The sequence below is a fragment of the Lethenteron reissneri genome, chromosome 19 (genome assembly GCF_015708825.2).
Source record: "Lethenteron reissneri isolate LAM-NWPU_2019-01 chromosome 19, ASM1570882v1, whole genome shotgun sequence".
In the NCBI taxonomy this organism is placed as follows: domain Eukaryota; kingdom Metazoa; phylum Chordata; class Hyperoartia; order Petromyzontiformes; family Petromyzontidae; genus Lethenteron; species Lethenteron reissneri.
In genome coordinates, this window is record NC_083797.1 from 13,916,224 (window position 1) to 13,932,252 (window position 16,029).

Here is a 16,029-nt window from a genome sequence, read left to right on the forward strand (position 1 = left end):
CAAGTTCAATTCCTGGGGTGGGGCTCGACTCAACGCTTCATCCTTCTTGGGTCGATACATTAAGAACCACTCTGTGGGTCAACAGCGGTTGCCCTATTGAGACACTTGCTCTCACCGTAAGAAAGTGGAATTTCCACGACTGCCCACCGCAAGGCCGTAGACACGACATGAGCACAGCTTCCTGCTCGTGTGAGCAGGAAAACACTTTTGACATTTTTAAGGGTAACTTTGAAAAGTAATCAGCCCGTGATTACTCATTACTAATGGTGAGAACCGTCGTGTAATCCTGTATTTTGCTTTATATTTCTTAAGTTCCGTCTACCTCCTTTATTTATTTTATGATTCAAACGTGAGTTCAAATGTGTTCTTGTTCGATCGAATCGTCATCTCAACTGGCAGTCCCAAGGCTTGGCGGTGGGGATTCCGCACGGGCATCAGAGGTCAGTTTATTCTTAGGACGATCATTGTTGGCTTCCCGCAAAGTGGTGCTTATTTTATTGATCGCACAAGGATGACGAGCTTAGCGAAGCCTGGCCCTGATTTTAAACATTTGCTAGCTTAATATTGGGAGTCAAGTGCCCTGAACGCATTGCCACCTTGGGCCAATACTCTTACCATGCCTTACTAGCTTCAAAACCCCTGAGTGGATGCATCGAGTCCCCCAAATAATATGGGGTTTATGGAGGACCTCTAATTTTTTAAAATAAAACTGGGTATTTTGTTTCGTACTAATTGCTCTCCCAGAGCTCAAAAACTTAAATGCGAGCAAAGCCCTGCTGACTTGTGGTTTATCCACATCACCATGCTGCGTGAATTCCGATGGCTTCATTTATTTGGTTTTCCTTTTACATTGCCTTGGATAATGTACAGCAAATAATATCACAAGCTTAAAGTAATCGGGTTTGTTAATAAAATGAACAAACATATCATGGGAAAGAGAATATCTCACAATACCAGAAGTGGAGAAAGCTACATGAAAATACCTTGCCTTGAGTGCAGTATTATTATCCTTGTTATTATCTACACAACTGACAAAAAACGAGACTTTTGATGTCCTTGGAAGATTTATAGATTTCCCAGGTTGGCCACCTTAAAAATAAGGACACCAAGGGAAAACCAGGGCAGGTGCCGACTCTACGTAGTGCGTCCCTTGTAAGTGACACCGTTCCCCAACACTCGACTACAGCACTGCAAGCTGCTTAGCGACTTATCATGCAATGCACACACAGCTGCCAATGTTTCGAGGTACAAACGCGAGTCTTCGTTTAGGCTTTGATCCCCGAAGGCTGAGCTGAATACGCGTTTCTCTAAACAACGAGCGCGTACGTGTGCACGTACTTCGTCATTTAAGTATCCCAGTGACGAGCCACTGGTAAAATGTGCATTGGATTAGGGGGCCCATCATCCATGCGGGGCTCATCAAATCAGTTTCGCTTTGCGAGAAATCACCAGCGGTTGTCCTGTGTGTAGGCGGGATCGCAACCATAGGCATGTAGAATTTCCACCGCCGCCAATAAGAGTTGAGCGCTACAGCACTCGCTGGAGCAGGAACACACTTTGACGACTCTATGGATACAATCGACAGCGGTCGCACCCCTCGATAAACTGGTTCCCGCCAAAGGAATGTGGAATATCTACCATTTGCAGGAGTACAGTCCCACACCAAGCTCGGGCAGGGTGATGCTGTCTTTATTTTTATGCGAATTACAATCGTTTTCCACAATATAGGTTTTTTGGGTTAGATCGTGTAAATATAAATGTGTCGTTAAACCTGCCACCACCTGGCAAAGCCAATTAATAAGGTTTGTCACGTAAACATAACATGTCAATTCGTCACTAGTACAGCACACCGGTGTGTTGGAGAGCAAATCCACATTTACAATCGGAGTACGACGTTTCGCCAGTAATTACAATTCGCTTCATCAGGCGGACAGCCAGATTTGTGGAGAAATCCTCCTGTTTTAAGGAACAATTGTATACATCTTCCAAGGACATCAAACGTCCCGGTGACGGGTTTAACGAAGCATTGATATGTATACGATCTAACCTAAAAAAAAATCTATATTATGGGTATTAGTCGCGAAAGCCTACGTATTATACAATAGTTTTATTAACTCAAAAAAAAATAAGTCTTAATCGTTTTTCCAGTCGTTGGCCTCACGCACACACCTCGAGCTCCTTATTCGGCTCGGCGGTGTTTGGTTTGGTGCTCGATGCACAATTCTAAGGCTCCGGGTCGGTCGATGCTAATTTAATGGTTTCCAGCAGTTTTTGAAATAAGACTGGCCACTGGCATGGACATGTGGAATTTCCAACGCTGACTCAAGGTTTCTAATGGATTAAGCACCACCCCACACTCTAATCAGAGCATAATGTTGGTTACGTTTGACAATTTAACTCATGGCAATGTGGGTAATCGGTCTGCCACCCAAAAATGTTAATAGCACTGCCAACTTGAATTGCAATACTGCTTCAATCCCATATAATAAATGCACACACCAATATTTACAATGCAGCAGCACACTGAGAGTCGGCCATTATCTAATTGAAACCAGACACTGAACAGTGGAATTCACAAAGCAGGGTTCAGACGCACCCGCCTACACACTCGCCTTCAAGCACCACCCACACAAGCTCACTGCCAAGTCTGACTCACGCACCCTGGGAGCATGACGTCAGTTCAGTATTTTTCAGCCACGTGACTGCCAATAAGGTCGCAGACAGGCAAATGCACGTTACGTTCCACAGCGCTAGGCAACAAGGCCGTCTGACTTCAGGATTTTCGGCGAGTGCCCCAAGAGCGCATTGGTTGTGGGTTAGGTTTGACCATGTGTGTTCGTACGTTGTGTTGTTCGGCACAATGTCAGACATTTCACTCCACATGCTGGGAACGTCTTCAGGAACTGGAATAGTTTTTTTTGTGAACTGAAACAGTTAGATTTAACAACACACACAGATGTAGAGATTTTGTACAAGAATTGCACAACTTCCTGTTGCGAAATATTTTTGTGTTCCGACCTGCACGAGTGTGTCTGTCGTGATGGGATGGAGCGTTTTTTCCATCACTTAAAGAGGCGAATTATTTAAACGCAGTTTATGAACCAGCCCTAAGCACGTGGAGTGAATGTCAGGCATCATGCCAAACAACATATGGTACAACCCAAAAACACATCGGAGATTTTCAGCACAAATAGCTAAATCTACGTAGTAATCCAGTACTTTGTAAAGTGGTTGTAACATTCATACACTGGCTCATGTCATGTTAATGTGTGCTTCCCTCAAATTCAGGACTACCAATGGAAAGGGGCACAACCCACACAGGAAGGCGTTTACTTGACTTTACTTGGGAGTACAGACCCTTTAAATAAGTTTAAATCTCACCCAAGTTCAACCTGACCTCATCAAAACAAATCATCCCTCCTGGGTCATCTTGGAAGCCCAACATAACAGTGATTGCTCTAAGGAGATGCTGGCCCTGCCACAATAACATGGAATTTAAAGAGGCCTAGCACCACCAACAGATATGTATATCAACTGGACATCTGTGAAAAATAACGTCATAGCTCATTGGATTCTTCCAGTTGCAATATTCTGATAAAGATTCCTATTCTGAAAAGATGCAATACCCTTTCCACCAGTTTTACACATATATATACTCTACTATATACTATTTTTATTTGACTAGGTAAGGCCCACCGAGCTCTTTTTCAGAAGCGACCTGGCCACAAGTTATAGTTCAACTAAGCGGTTTATCATGTGGAGATGTACAGCAGCCAATTCTCGAAACACCAGTTTCTAAATTTGGAGGAAAAAACCAGAGCACGCAGAGAAAAATCCACACGACCACGGGGAGAACACACAACCTCCAAATATAGAGGTATCAGGGTCGAGATGGAACCCACAACCTCCTGTATACCAGGCGAGGTAGTTAACATTTCGAGACCGTAGCACCATTGAAAGTCTAGCAGCAGAGCGTTCACGGTGAACGTTCACAGTTAAAACACAGTGGCCTCCTCGATTAAATTCTGCGAGTATATTAATCCTAAAGGTGCGCATTCTGCACGTTAAAGATCCCGTGGCGTCATTCGCAACAGCAGGCCATTTTGTGCAGGCGTCATGGTCCACATTTGAAAAAATTACCCATAAATGACTCAACTGGTACATACATGGCAATTACCCCCCCCCCCCCAAATGCAGAAACCATGTCAGGACCTTCCTGAAAAATGAGTCATGGGCTTTTCCTGGATAAACCACCTGCATATAGGTTTCAAGTCGAAGTGTTCCCCTGCCCAAACAACCGTGTGTGGCAGTGCCCATTTTCTTATCTTGGCGACCCCGGGAGCCAGCGATGGAAATTCTACATTATTATGGTGTGGACAAATCCGTTTAAGAAAGCAGCGTACACTGCTTGTGCAATTGCTTGTGCAATTACTGCCTCTGAGTCATCCACGCTCACGTAAAGATTTTAAAATTAACTTCTTTTCATGGAAATAACTTTATTTGGGTTCCTTAAAAAAAAATGCGTGGGCAAATAGGTCGGGGGGGGGGGGGGGTTTGTTCTTTTTTTAATCACAAGAGGATAAGGGATTCGTTTAAAGTAGTCACGTGAAACTCATTCCATTATTGGCAACTTGTTAAATTGTGAAATGTACACAGCTGCGGTGCTTGAACTGTATATCATGTGTGTACCTGTTCATACATGTCTGTAAACATACATGTATATGTAAGTGTAAGGGTGTACATGTACACAGTGAAGTGTGTATACAAACTTGGTGCAAGAGTGCAAATGTCTGTACATAGATGTGTTGTGTGTAGGTGAGCGTACATGGGTATGTGTACAAGTGTACGTATATAGGCTTTAAGTGTGTTTCCAGCACTTCCAAAAAGGCCTAAATAAAACCTATAAGGGGACCTTTTGTCTTTGTGTACAGATGAATGTACATGTGTGCGAGTTGTATGTGTACAGGTTTTGTAGGTGTGTACAGTATGAGTGCACATGTACGTGTCTACAAACTCAGTTTACACGTCACAAAGCCCATAAAAAGTAAACCGATTTTCATGTTCAACACAAACAGCAGGCGCATGATATGACCAAATTATATGTTGCGTAATCCCAAAAATAGTACCTTAAATTGACATTAAAAAAACTACCTCGATACTTCAACCCAAAGAGCTCTGTACAGTATTTACTTTTAAAAGTCAAACCGGTGTATAAACTTACGCTTTCAATTTTAGCCGCAAGTGGTTAAATTCATTAGTGTCCAAAACAGAAGACAAAAAACGTCTTTCAAGAAATCGCAAATAAATTAAATCAACATCGCTCAACATTTCAAAGTACAATATACATTTACCTTTAAAGATAAGCATTTACTATATTAGTAATCTTAAAAGTCCACATTCGTCATCAGGGACAGTCGACTGCACTGCTCCACCAGGCAGTCTGAAAGCATTGCGGAAGATAGTTGCATCGTTTTTGCCAAAATCATTCCGTGTCATTTTGTTCAGGACTGGCTCATCTACACCAACTCTCCAGGGTCTCCACCACCTCTACATTTTCTTCACCACTTTTTCATTCTCCTCCAACTCTACATCGTCTCCACCATCTCTCTTCCCTGTCCCCACCACCTCTCCACTGTGTCCACAAAAGCTATATTTTTCTCCTTCACTTCCCCTGTTACCACCTCCGCTTCCACAGTACCCCCAGAGTACCACAGACGCTCAAGATGATGCTGCAGACGTTGAGAAGCCAAGGATGCTGCCGGACAGGTAAGGTGGACATTGGAGGATGTCAAGAAGCTTCTGGGGAGGTTCAATGGCCAGCATGAAGATCAAGAGCTGGTGAAGACATTGAAAGGCCCGTGGAGGAAGCGGCGACGGTAGTAGTGGCAGTAGCAGTGATGGTGGTGGTGATAGTGGAGGGTGGTAATGAGTAGTGGTGGTAGTGGTATTGATGGTGTTGTCATCAATACCGCTATCAGCACCACGATGGCAGCAGAAAAAGATGGTGGGTTTTGGTGTTGACAATGAAGCTAGTGGTGATGGTGGCCATGGTTGTGCTCACGTTATTGGCAGTGGCACAAGTGCTGATGCGACCGAGCTTTGTGGCATTGGCAGTAAAGTGTGTGCAGTGGCTGTATTATTGTTTGGCGTTGACCACGATGTGAGTGTACATACGTCGAACTTCTTTCGCATCGTACGTAGCCAATCGAAGGTGGAGACAGCAGCAGCGGTTGTATTGCTGCCAGTGGTGTGTTGCTGGGCACAGTGGTTCAGTCACCACAAACGTCCGCCTGACCGCACACGATCACACACGTCCACCATGTCTGTTAGAGCAGGTTGCACTTGAAGCACGAGCGGCCGCGGCGTTTGGGCTGCTTCTGGATGGCGGCCCTGGTGGCTGTCTCGAAGACGAGACGCACACCTTCCTTGGTTCGCGCAGAGCACTCCACATAGTCGAAGGCCTGGATGCGAGACGCCATGGCCCTCCCATCCTCGGGTTTCAGGGGCTCCCGCTTGATGCGCGCCAGGTCGTGCAGCACGGATTCGTCACCACGGAGGTCCTTCTTGTTGGCCACCAGCACGATGGGCACATTGGGGCAGAAGTGCTGCACCTCGGGCACCCACTTCTCCGGCACGTTCTCCAGCGAGTCAGGGCTGAGGGGACACAGAAGGACAATGTAGAGCTGCAGTCCTGCATATTCCTGCTCGTACCAATGTTGGCAGAATGTAGTTCTACAGAGAACCCCCCAACTCCCATCACCTCCAGGGGATATATTTGGCCTATTCTTCCACATTGACCAGACATCTTGAAAACCAAATCGGCCTCACTTTACATTGAGGCCGATTTTGTTTTAGGATTAGAAAATAACAAAGCCCAAAACACAATCAGCTTGTAAAATTGCATATCAGGCTGCCTGACACTAATCTGAAGCTTTAATAAAAAAAAAACACCTTGTATGGGTAATCGGGCAACTTAATGGACCTTAGACATATTTGTGGGAGGTCACCATCCAAAGGCCGTTCTCTAAACGAGGGCTCATCTGCTAGGGTCCAGGTAAACATTTCTTCACCACGCTCTCAGCAATGTGTATGTATTTGCATATGTCACAAGTTCCGTGGCCACCCTGTAATGTGCAACCACAATAAACATCTCTCCAAAGGAATACAAGATGTCTGTTTTACTATCCTCAACTGCAGGGGTGGGGAACCTGTACCGCCTGACCCTCGCCTGTCCTCAAGGTAAACACTTCCAGCAGTGGTCACATTGAACGCCAATGTGTACCCATGTACCACCCTACCTGCCCACCAATAATCCCATAGTAATGAGTGTCCATACCTCTCACCCTCACCGATTCACAGATAAATACATGATAATTCGATGTCCTAGGTCTATAAGGCTATGTTCTATCATCCTCAACGTATCCAACCACCTGTCCACATAGAAGCCGATGTTGAAGTCATTTTTTTAAAGACCATATTCCATCATCTTCCGAGAACGCTCACGATGATATCCACGTGTATCAGTCTGGGGGCCTCCACCCATCCCCACCCTCCTCACCTGTCCACGGAGAAGCACATGAGGATGACGTCGGTGTCAGGGTAGGAGAGCGGCCTCAGGCGGTCGTAGTCCTCCTGCCCGGCCGTGTCCCACAGGGCCAGCTCCACCTGCCTGCCGTCCACCTCGATGTCGGCCACATAGGTCTCGAACACGGTGGGCACATACACCTCGGGGAATTCATCCTTGCTGAACACCATCAGCAGACACGTCTTCCCACACGCACCATCTCCCACCACCACCAGCTTCTTGCGCGTCGCAACGCCCGCCATGGTCGTGCCTGCCAGCGTGGAGGGGCTACTGCTGCTGTTGAGACAGCAGCGATGTCTCTCCTCTACCTCCTCCTCCCGCTGCTGTTCCTCTCCTCACTGTGGGGCCACGGCACACAAGAATATTGAAACTGGAGGAATCCGATGAGGCTCACAAGTGACATGACATTTATCCTTCGATTTAAGACCGAAGCAGGGAGGATTTATCCACATCTCTGGCCGTCTGCCTGATGGCGAAACGTTGTACTCTCCAACACATCGGTGTGCTGAACGAGTAACGAATTGTGGGGTGGTGGCGGGCTTAACGACACATTTATATTTAAAAAAATATGTTATGGAGCTGCAAAGCAGTTTCTCACGGATGCCATGAGATGTAACTCCATGGACATTTCGGGACTTGAAGGTGATGGCTGTATCTGTGTCCTGTACGCACCAGTGGACTGTAGACTATTACCGAGTAGACAGGCCCCAAAGTTCATTAGGTCTAACACAAAGGCCTAACACGTCGAGCGGCCAGCAACAAGCAGCACTTATCAACGTCTCAAGAAATAATGAAGTAATATCCTGACGCGGCTGCGTCCACTCCCCCTGCTGAAGTTGCAGTATTGGGCCTACTCTTCCACGGTATGCGAGGCGTCTTCGAAATGGTACCGTAGTATTATACCATTGCATTATATTACACGATGGGAGTGGCTATCATCCCCAGATCTTCTTGAACGATACGCTTGGGCCCAAACTTATGCTAACGCACACGAGTGCTACTGCAGTACAGTTCACGCAGTGCGCGTCTAAAGCACTGCAGATGACTCGACAAAACCAACCAATACATTTGGCAAACTACAGACGAAATGATCAAACTCTTGACAAAAGATCCCACGTTATAGCCTCAACAGACTGTTGGGGCGAGTGCTGTTAGCGATCGCCTATTAAGGCCGGCACGGTAAACGATGGCGTGGGTGACCAACAACCACGCCACGCACCAGGTACTCGTGTTTGAGGCTGAGCCGACCTAGGGGAGACCCGGGACTGGTGATAAATAATGTGTCACTTTTTGTAGGCCGTGAGCAGGAATCGAACTCGGGTCGAGCGGGTTCAGTAACGCGGTGCGCGAACCGCTTCCACCACCACCACCACTCTTAGCAACGTCTGACAACATCTATCAACATCCCCCCCCCCCCATAGACTGAAACTCACTCAAACGCACGCACACGACCCCAACACAACTTAGTACGAAACATTCCACCGGATTGCGAATCGCCGAACCTCCAGCAACACAATCCCATCCCCCCCAAACTCACCTCTCCAAACTTGTCGCTCCGTGCGTAGCTTGGAGCCCACGGCGCCCGCTCTCCTCCTCGAGACCCGCCGCAAACCCAGCGAGCGAAACCGAAAACTTATTCCGACAATTGGAAGGGGGGGAAAGAAATTATAATAACCGTGTGTTACGGTCCGACGACGACAATACGACCCATTCACCCGTGTCGAACAATACTAATTGTCCCACGCGCTGTCCCCTCCTGTGTTAAGCCCGTATGCGTGTGTGGAGGGGAAGGGGGTGAGCAGAGGATGCCCCTTGCCCTTTGTTCAACTGGAGATGCCCCCACCACAGTGACCACTCAAACTGCACACGCGGTCCCCTCTGCATGCAATGCGGGACCCGCGGCTTCCCTCTCCTTATATTGCCCGGCCCGGCCCAGCTAAAAATAAATATCCAATCAGAAGCCGCGCAGCCTCTCCCCCCCCCCATTCCATCCCCACCCACAAACTTACGCCCCGCCCCCCACACACCCGTCACCGCACGTTGCGAAACTCATTAACATATTTGGTGGGTATTGGGCCAACACTGTTGACGATTATCTGAACCGGTTCTGGGCCTCATCTAGGTAGACTCAGTCTCAAATGGGTAACTAGTTGCGGGGGGTAAAAATCGCCCCGAGAGAGACAAAGGCGGCCGGGCGTGGTGCTGGCCACCCACTTCCCTACGTGTGCCGTTCTGGCCTTCATAGGTGCTCGCTAACAGAACTTGGACATCTGTGAAATAGTCGCACTCAGTTCGTAATATCGGTTTTTTTTGGGTTAGATCGCCTAAATATAAATGTGTCGCTAAACCCGCCACCACTCCACACGGCCAATGAGTAAGGTTTGTCATGTTAACAGAACGTGCCAATTCGATTACGAGTACAGCGCACCGGTGTGGTGGAGAGCAAATCCACAACATTTACAATCTGGCTGTCGACTGCTGAAGCTAGTTGTAATTACTGGCGAAACGTCGTACTCAAATTGTAAATGTTGTGGATTTGCTCTCCAACATACCGGTGCGCTGTACTAGTAACGAATTGGCATGTGGTGTTTACATGACAAACCTTACTAATTGACCGTGTCGGGTGGTGGCGGGTTCAACGACACATATTTACGCGATATAACCCCAAAAAAAACCCCTATATTCTGGATGATATTGGTCGCGAAAGCCTACGTGTTTAACTGTGAAATAGTTCTTCACAGCTCATCAGATTTTTCCAGTTTAAATTAAGATTATGATTTTGCATCTGTGTCAGGAGGTCAGACCCAGGTGTCATCACCTGTGTCTGTCCCGTGACCTCCTGCCAGCAGCGAGCCCTCGGCACTTCGCGTGGTCTCAAGATGCACCTAGCCTGACACAAGCGCAGTGGTGACATCGCCGCGACTTAAGTGGCGAACGGCGGCTGAGCGCGTTTAATGTTTGGGGAACGGTGAATATCGCACCACCAACCCAGCGAGCCCGATTCTCGCTCACGACCAATATTCAGTGACGAATATCTGAACCGGTCCTGGGTCTCTGCTGGATCGACTGGGCCTGAAATGAGTACCTGGCGCGGTGTGTAAACCGTACTAGGGAAACAAAGGTGGCCCGGCGTGGTGTTAGCCACCCGTCCCCTGGATTTTTTCCTACACTATATGTGTGTTTGTCCGTGGCTTTGTCTGAGTATTTGTGGCCGGGTCGCTTCTGAAAAAGAGTTATATAGCTCAGTGGACCTTTCCTGGTAAAAAAAAGAAAACATAGTTTAGATGCAGTGTGTTTGTGTGTGTGTGTCTGCGTGCGGGCGTGATAGACCGCCGGGATGGAGAGGAAACGTCTTGTTCATCAACCATCACAGAGGGGATGATGTCACTCCGCAGCACACACACACACACGCGCGCACACGTGTGTGCATCCCTGGCCCGCTGTACGCAGCAGCACTTAACTCAGCCGGGGGTAAAGGGGGGTGCAGTGATTAGCGCACTGTGCTCGTCATCCGTAAACCTGGAGGTTGTTTGTAAAAGGTCACAATACTGTACAAGGATGTAACAGCTGGGCAGAAATCGCGCGAACTACCAAGAAAGCGATGGGATAAGGCAGCAGGCTGGCGCAGTGGTTAACACTCGTGCCTCACAGCCAGTACCCCTGGGTTCGATTCCCTACTCGGGCGCCTTTCTGTGTGGAGTTTGTATGTTTCTGCCCCCGTTCTGCATTGGGTTTCTCCAGCTTTTCCGGTTTCCTCCCATAGCAAAAAAAAAACATCCAGTGTTGTTAAAGTATCAGCAAATTAATCAATTGGGATTACACACAGCAGCAAGATCGCCCTCTATTGGGGAAACCTGATAAAAACCCGTTTGAAACAGAGTTGAGAATCGGTGGGGCTTTCCTGCGGTAAACAAGCGGAATAATGGTGATGATGACGAAGGCGAACTGACAATCACCGCACATCAAGGCAGGGACCCTGACAGAAAACAGAAATGGAAACATATGCTGCTGCAAGCCGCCTACACCCTGGAAAGAGGATGTCACTGGTCGAGACGGTGCTGTGGGCCAGACCAAGTGAGTTGAAATTCCCGGTCACGGATAAAACCACGAGTGGCGAGTAATATCTGACCCGCTTATGACCTGGCCTAGCCCCCTCTCAATTCACTCCACTCCATTGTGTCCGGCGTGGTAAAGTATGGTCAAATACTTCCCCATGACCGACATGGGGATCCCCCGTGGCTGGGAATTATTTATATTGTTGTTTCGGTGAACCAGGTCTCGTGTGAAAGTGAAACTCTTCTGCATTGCCTGGCGAGTTATCAACTGTTTAAACAAATAAACGTGAACTTGAAAGTTTGATGAGCTCAAGCTGGCTTGAGAGGGCAGTGATCGCGAGCCACTATCCACCCTCCCCCACATTGGCACAATTCGCTGGTTGTTTATGCCTGCGGTTCTAACAATAGATCGATGCTTAGTGACATTACAATAATGTTTAGTGTCTTGTTCTCAAAGCATTCTGACAACCCTTTTAGATGCACACGCGTGTGTGTGTGTGGGTGCAACTATGTCATGTCCCCAACACTAAGGGTTGGGTGGCCTCACGTTTCAAGGGCAATGAGTGGGCTGGGCGTTCGTTCCACTGTTCAGCTCCTCCCATGTCCTCCTCTTTTCTACACGCGAGACCAGTGGTGGTGCTGCCCAATTGGAGACCCTCAGCAGAAATTATTTTTGGAACCCTCCCCGCCCCGCCCCACCTACCCATCCCAGTTTTTAAAATCCTGGTCAGATGACGGAAGAGATATAGATTATAGAAAAAATGGTGAGATGACAGAAATGTCGAAAAAAAGAGTAAGATGATAGGTAAGAGATACAAACAAGATAGGGATATCTCACTCTCATATGGCATTTGAAGAGCAACTGGCAAGCCACAGCTGTGTTGTTGGTTGAGTCTGGTAATATATCTGATGACATGAAGAGTTGCTTGATGTTTAGCGGCTGTGTCTCTTGTGTAAGCGTGTAATGGACAGTGGGTAGACGAATGAACAGATTGCACTTCACCACATTCACAAAAGGGGCGTGTTGAGCACGTAAAACGTATCTAACAGACTCAACACGCCCACGCACAACACAAATGTTCACACACATTGGCGCATGCATCTAGCCGCCCACTCGTTGAGAACGTCAGTCCATATGGACGCCTAGGTGGCGGATCATACTGGTAGGAACCTCCTGGTTACACCAGCCCACAGGGGATTATTGTGTCCGTCCGTCGTGCATCCAAAAATGGGAGGGGTGGGGCTGGGTGGGGAGGGTGGGGAGGGGCCGGGTGGGGAGGGGAGGGTGGGGAGGGGCTGGGTGGGGAGGGTGGGGATGGGTGGGGGGTGGGAAGGGTGGGGCTGGGTGGGGAGGGGCTGGTCACCCCGTGGTGCCCTTAAACGTTTAACCTACTCACGCCGGCTTGTGCCCGCCCTCACAGTCGGCCATATTTGCGGAATACACCACGCCGCCGTTGACCCTGGCCATTGACCGAGCAACCCAACGTTCCTACCAGCTCCCTCCGCAGGAATGTGTTTAACGTTCAAGTGTCCGTGATGTACCCGGACAGACGACACCCATTACGCCAAACTTGGGAAATGATTGGTTCGTGAAATTGTTGCGGTTCTAAGATGTAGTGATCGGGACGTGTGCTGGGCGTGAGGACCGCGCCACGGTGTGGGAATAGGAATGGAGACGGGAGTTTTGTGTTGAGGTGAAATAAAAAAAGTGTTTTACACACTCACAAGAAATCGAGAGCGACTCGGCATCCTTTATAACAATGGTTGAAAGCATGTAAAATTAATTAGACAACGAGGGAGGGGGTGATCATTTAGAACCCAGGAATGCAACCCTATTTTCCGAGAAGGGCTATTATTTGTCGAATGTGGTTTTGGCCCAACATGGCATTTTCCAGGAACGTAACCCTCACGTTCGGCGAGGTATTATCGTACACCGGCATCTCATTGTTCAAAAGTGATGGGAGGTATCCATTCCAATGTTTTCTGTTAATTACCTTGTATTTTTATTGGGATCTGAATTCGAGATGATATTTGGTCCAATCCTATTTTTTCATAAATCTGTGGGCCTCTGAGCTACATGGGGCCCTGAGCTCTGCTTGGGTTTCTTTATTCCGAGTGCCACGACTATCGTGAGTCACTCCTATTTTATGCCTCTGTGCGGGTGCGCCCCTTGCCATCAGCCACAGCGGCCGTTACTCATTCATTGGTTCAGGTTTCCCACGCCCAGTTTTAACAAAACTTAACAAATCAATTAGTCACGGTCCACCATGACCCTGCCCATTAGCACACCCAATATAACCATCCATTAACCCTTGAAAGCATTCACCTACTACCATTTGTACTGTAGACCCTACTCCATTGTTCTTTATTTATCCCGGGTAAGCCTCACTGGGCGGTGACGTGACCCAGCGGGAGCGCGTTCGCCCTTTGTTGCAGAGGTTCCCGGTTCATTTCCAGCGTCCGCACGGATTAATACTGCGGGTGTAATAATCACAATACATGTAGCTTCACAGAGGATGTTAAAGATTCCCTGAGGTCATTCACAACAGCAAGCCACTGTGTCATCAGGTCCAAAATGGTCTAATTTTTATATGACCCGCAAATTACTGAATTGTGATCTCAAACAACAACCGTCCTCCACAACCTCCCGGCGTTTTGTTTGAAGAAGATATCCATTTCTAAACAATTTTGAACAAGCGTGAAATGTGCCTCGGGTCTGTGATCGATGTATCCCGCTTTAAAACAAGCGCCCACCACATCTACGCCTCTATATAAGGAACGAAACAGTTAGGCTTCTCCACAAATCTGGCTGTCGCCTGATGAAGCTAGTTGTAATTACTGGCGAAACGTCATACTCAGATTGTAAATGTTGTGGCTTGGCTCTCCAACACACCGGTGTGCTGTACTAGTGACGAATTGGCATGTTCTGTTAACGTGTCAACCCTTACTAGTTGGCTGTGTCGGGTGGTGGTGGGTTTTAGCGACACATTTGTATATTTACACGATCCAACCCAAAAAACACTCTTATATGGATATTTGTCGCGAAAACCTACGTGTTAAACTGGATTATTTGTGTTGTCTTTGGTGGATGGCAGCCAGGGGCGCAAGTGCCTATTTAAACAGGCATATGCAAAATACGACTGTGGGCCCTCCTTCTTTCTCCCGACTCACTTTTACTAAAATAGCTCAGGATATATTTACTCCGTATACAATAATATGTAGGCTATAACTATATCTTCATTATTATTTTATTTGCACCGTGTATTCGGTTTAGAGGAAGACAGTCTCACAGTGGCAGTATTAATGTAAATATTTAAAGGTAACAATACTCACTATTAAGTTGTCGTGCGTCTTGCTTTCATGCCGGCCCCATCGGTCTAGGATTTCCTCAAAGGGGGTGGATCGCGCAACTTTATACTGCTCCGTTGATACGATAGCCACATGCCTTAATCGTCGGGCTTGGTCTATGGTAGACCGCCGGTAATTTTTGTATGAATATTTAATTTTAGTAATAAAACAAAAATGTTTAACTTGTTTATCTTTGATTCGGGGCCCCCTTGTGACTGACTGGGCCAGCGTATGCGTTGCGTTGCATACGCTGGGTATGTGGCAGCGTATGCGTTGAATATGCTGCCACATATCCCTCCCTCCCATAGCTGCGCCCCTGATGACAGCCAATGTTCTTCTTCTTCTGTTCTGATTTCACGCTGTTGTTAATTGCCCTTTGACCTTGATATGTCCCCCAGGAATTTGACCAGAAGGAGTCAACTGTTTCCAACTTTCTGGAAATGTAACTTATTTTAATTATTCTTGAACGACAAGATGTTATGTCATCAAACCTGAAGTTGATGCGACAATGGGGAAATTTGGCCTCCAAATTAATGAGCAGGTTTGATGATCGCCATGGTAAAGAGAAGAATTGGCAAACGCGGTGTGTGAAGGGACATTGATGATGTGAAGGGTCGAGGTAATTTCTCCATTGCTGCACCTACAAGAGGTAACGAGGGCAACCTGAGATGTCACCAGTCCAGTTCTATCGCCCGTGTACCGTCGGAGAGTCACGTTCACTCAGTGAATGTTCCTTGTAAGAGGAGCGCCAACGCAAATCTCGTTAAAGAGACAGACACAAAGGTTTCCCGCTTTGCCGAAGACTGTTAGGACAAGTACTGTGAACATGCACCTATGAATACGTGTGGTTGGCCAGCCCCACGCCGGCCGTCTTTGTCTCCTTCGTGGCGATGTTTACACACCGCACCAGGTACTGTACTCATTTTAGACTGAGTTGACGTAGGGGCGACTCAGGACCGGTTCAGATAACCGTCACCGGTGTTGTTGGCCGTGAGCGGGAATCGACCTCGGGTGGTCGGGTTCGTAGCGCAGCGTTTCAAA

General features: G+C 47.6%; 1 protein-coding gene across 1 annotated transcript; it reads right to left on the reverse strand.

Moving 5' to 3' along the window:
* Nucleotides 1-887: 887 nt before the first annotated feature.
* Nucleotides 888-9,459, reverse strand: LOC133344304 (ras-like GTP-binding protein RHO). Its single transcript, XM_061554406.1, has 3 exons — nucleotides 9,123-9,459; nucleotides 7,559-7,923; nucleotides 888-6,654 (listed from the first exon to the last, which is right to left on the reverse strand). The coding sequence occupies exons 2-3, from the start codon at nucleotides 7,825-7,827 to the stop codon at nucleotides 6,327-6,329; spliced, it is 597 nt and encodes a 198-aa protein (XP_061410390.1). The 5' UTR covers nucleotides 7,828-7,923; nucleotides 9,123-9,459; the 3' UTR covers nucleotides 888-6,326.
* Between the last annotated feature and the right edge of the window lie 6,570 nt (nucleotides 9,460-16,029).

What these genes read in the sequence shown, in the direction of transcription:
- LOC133344304 (XM_061554406.1), bottom strand. Translation starts at nt 7,827, where the DNA reads ATGGCGGGCGTTGCGACGCGCAAGAAGCTGGTGGTGGTGGGAGATGGT. An exon ending in ATGTGCTTCTCCGTGGACAG is followed by an intron (nt 6,655 to 7,558) that starts GTGAGGAGGGTG and finishes GTGTCCCCTCAG; the next exon opens with CCCTGACTCGCTGGAGAACG.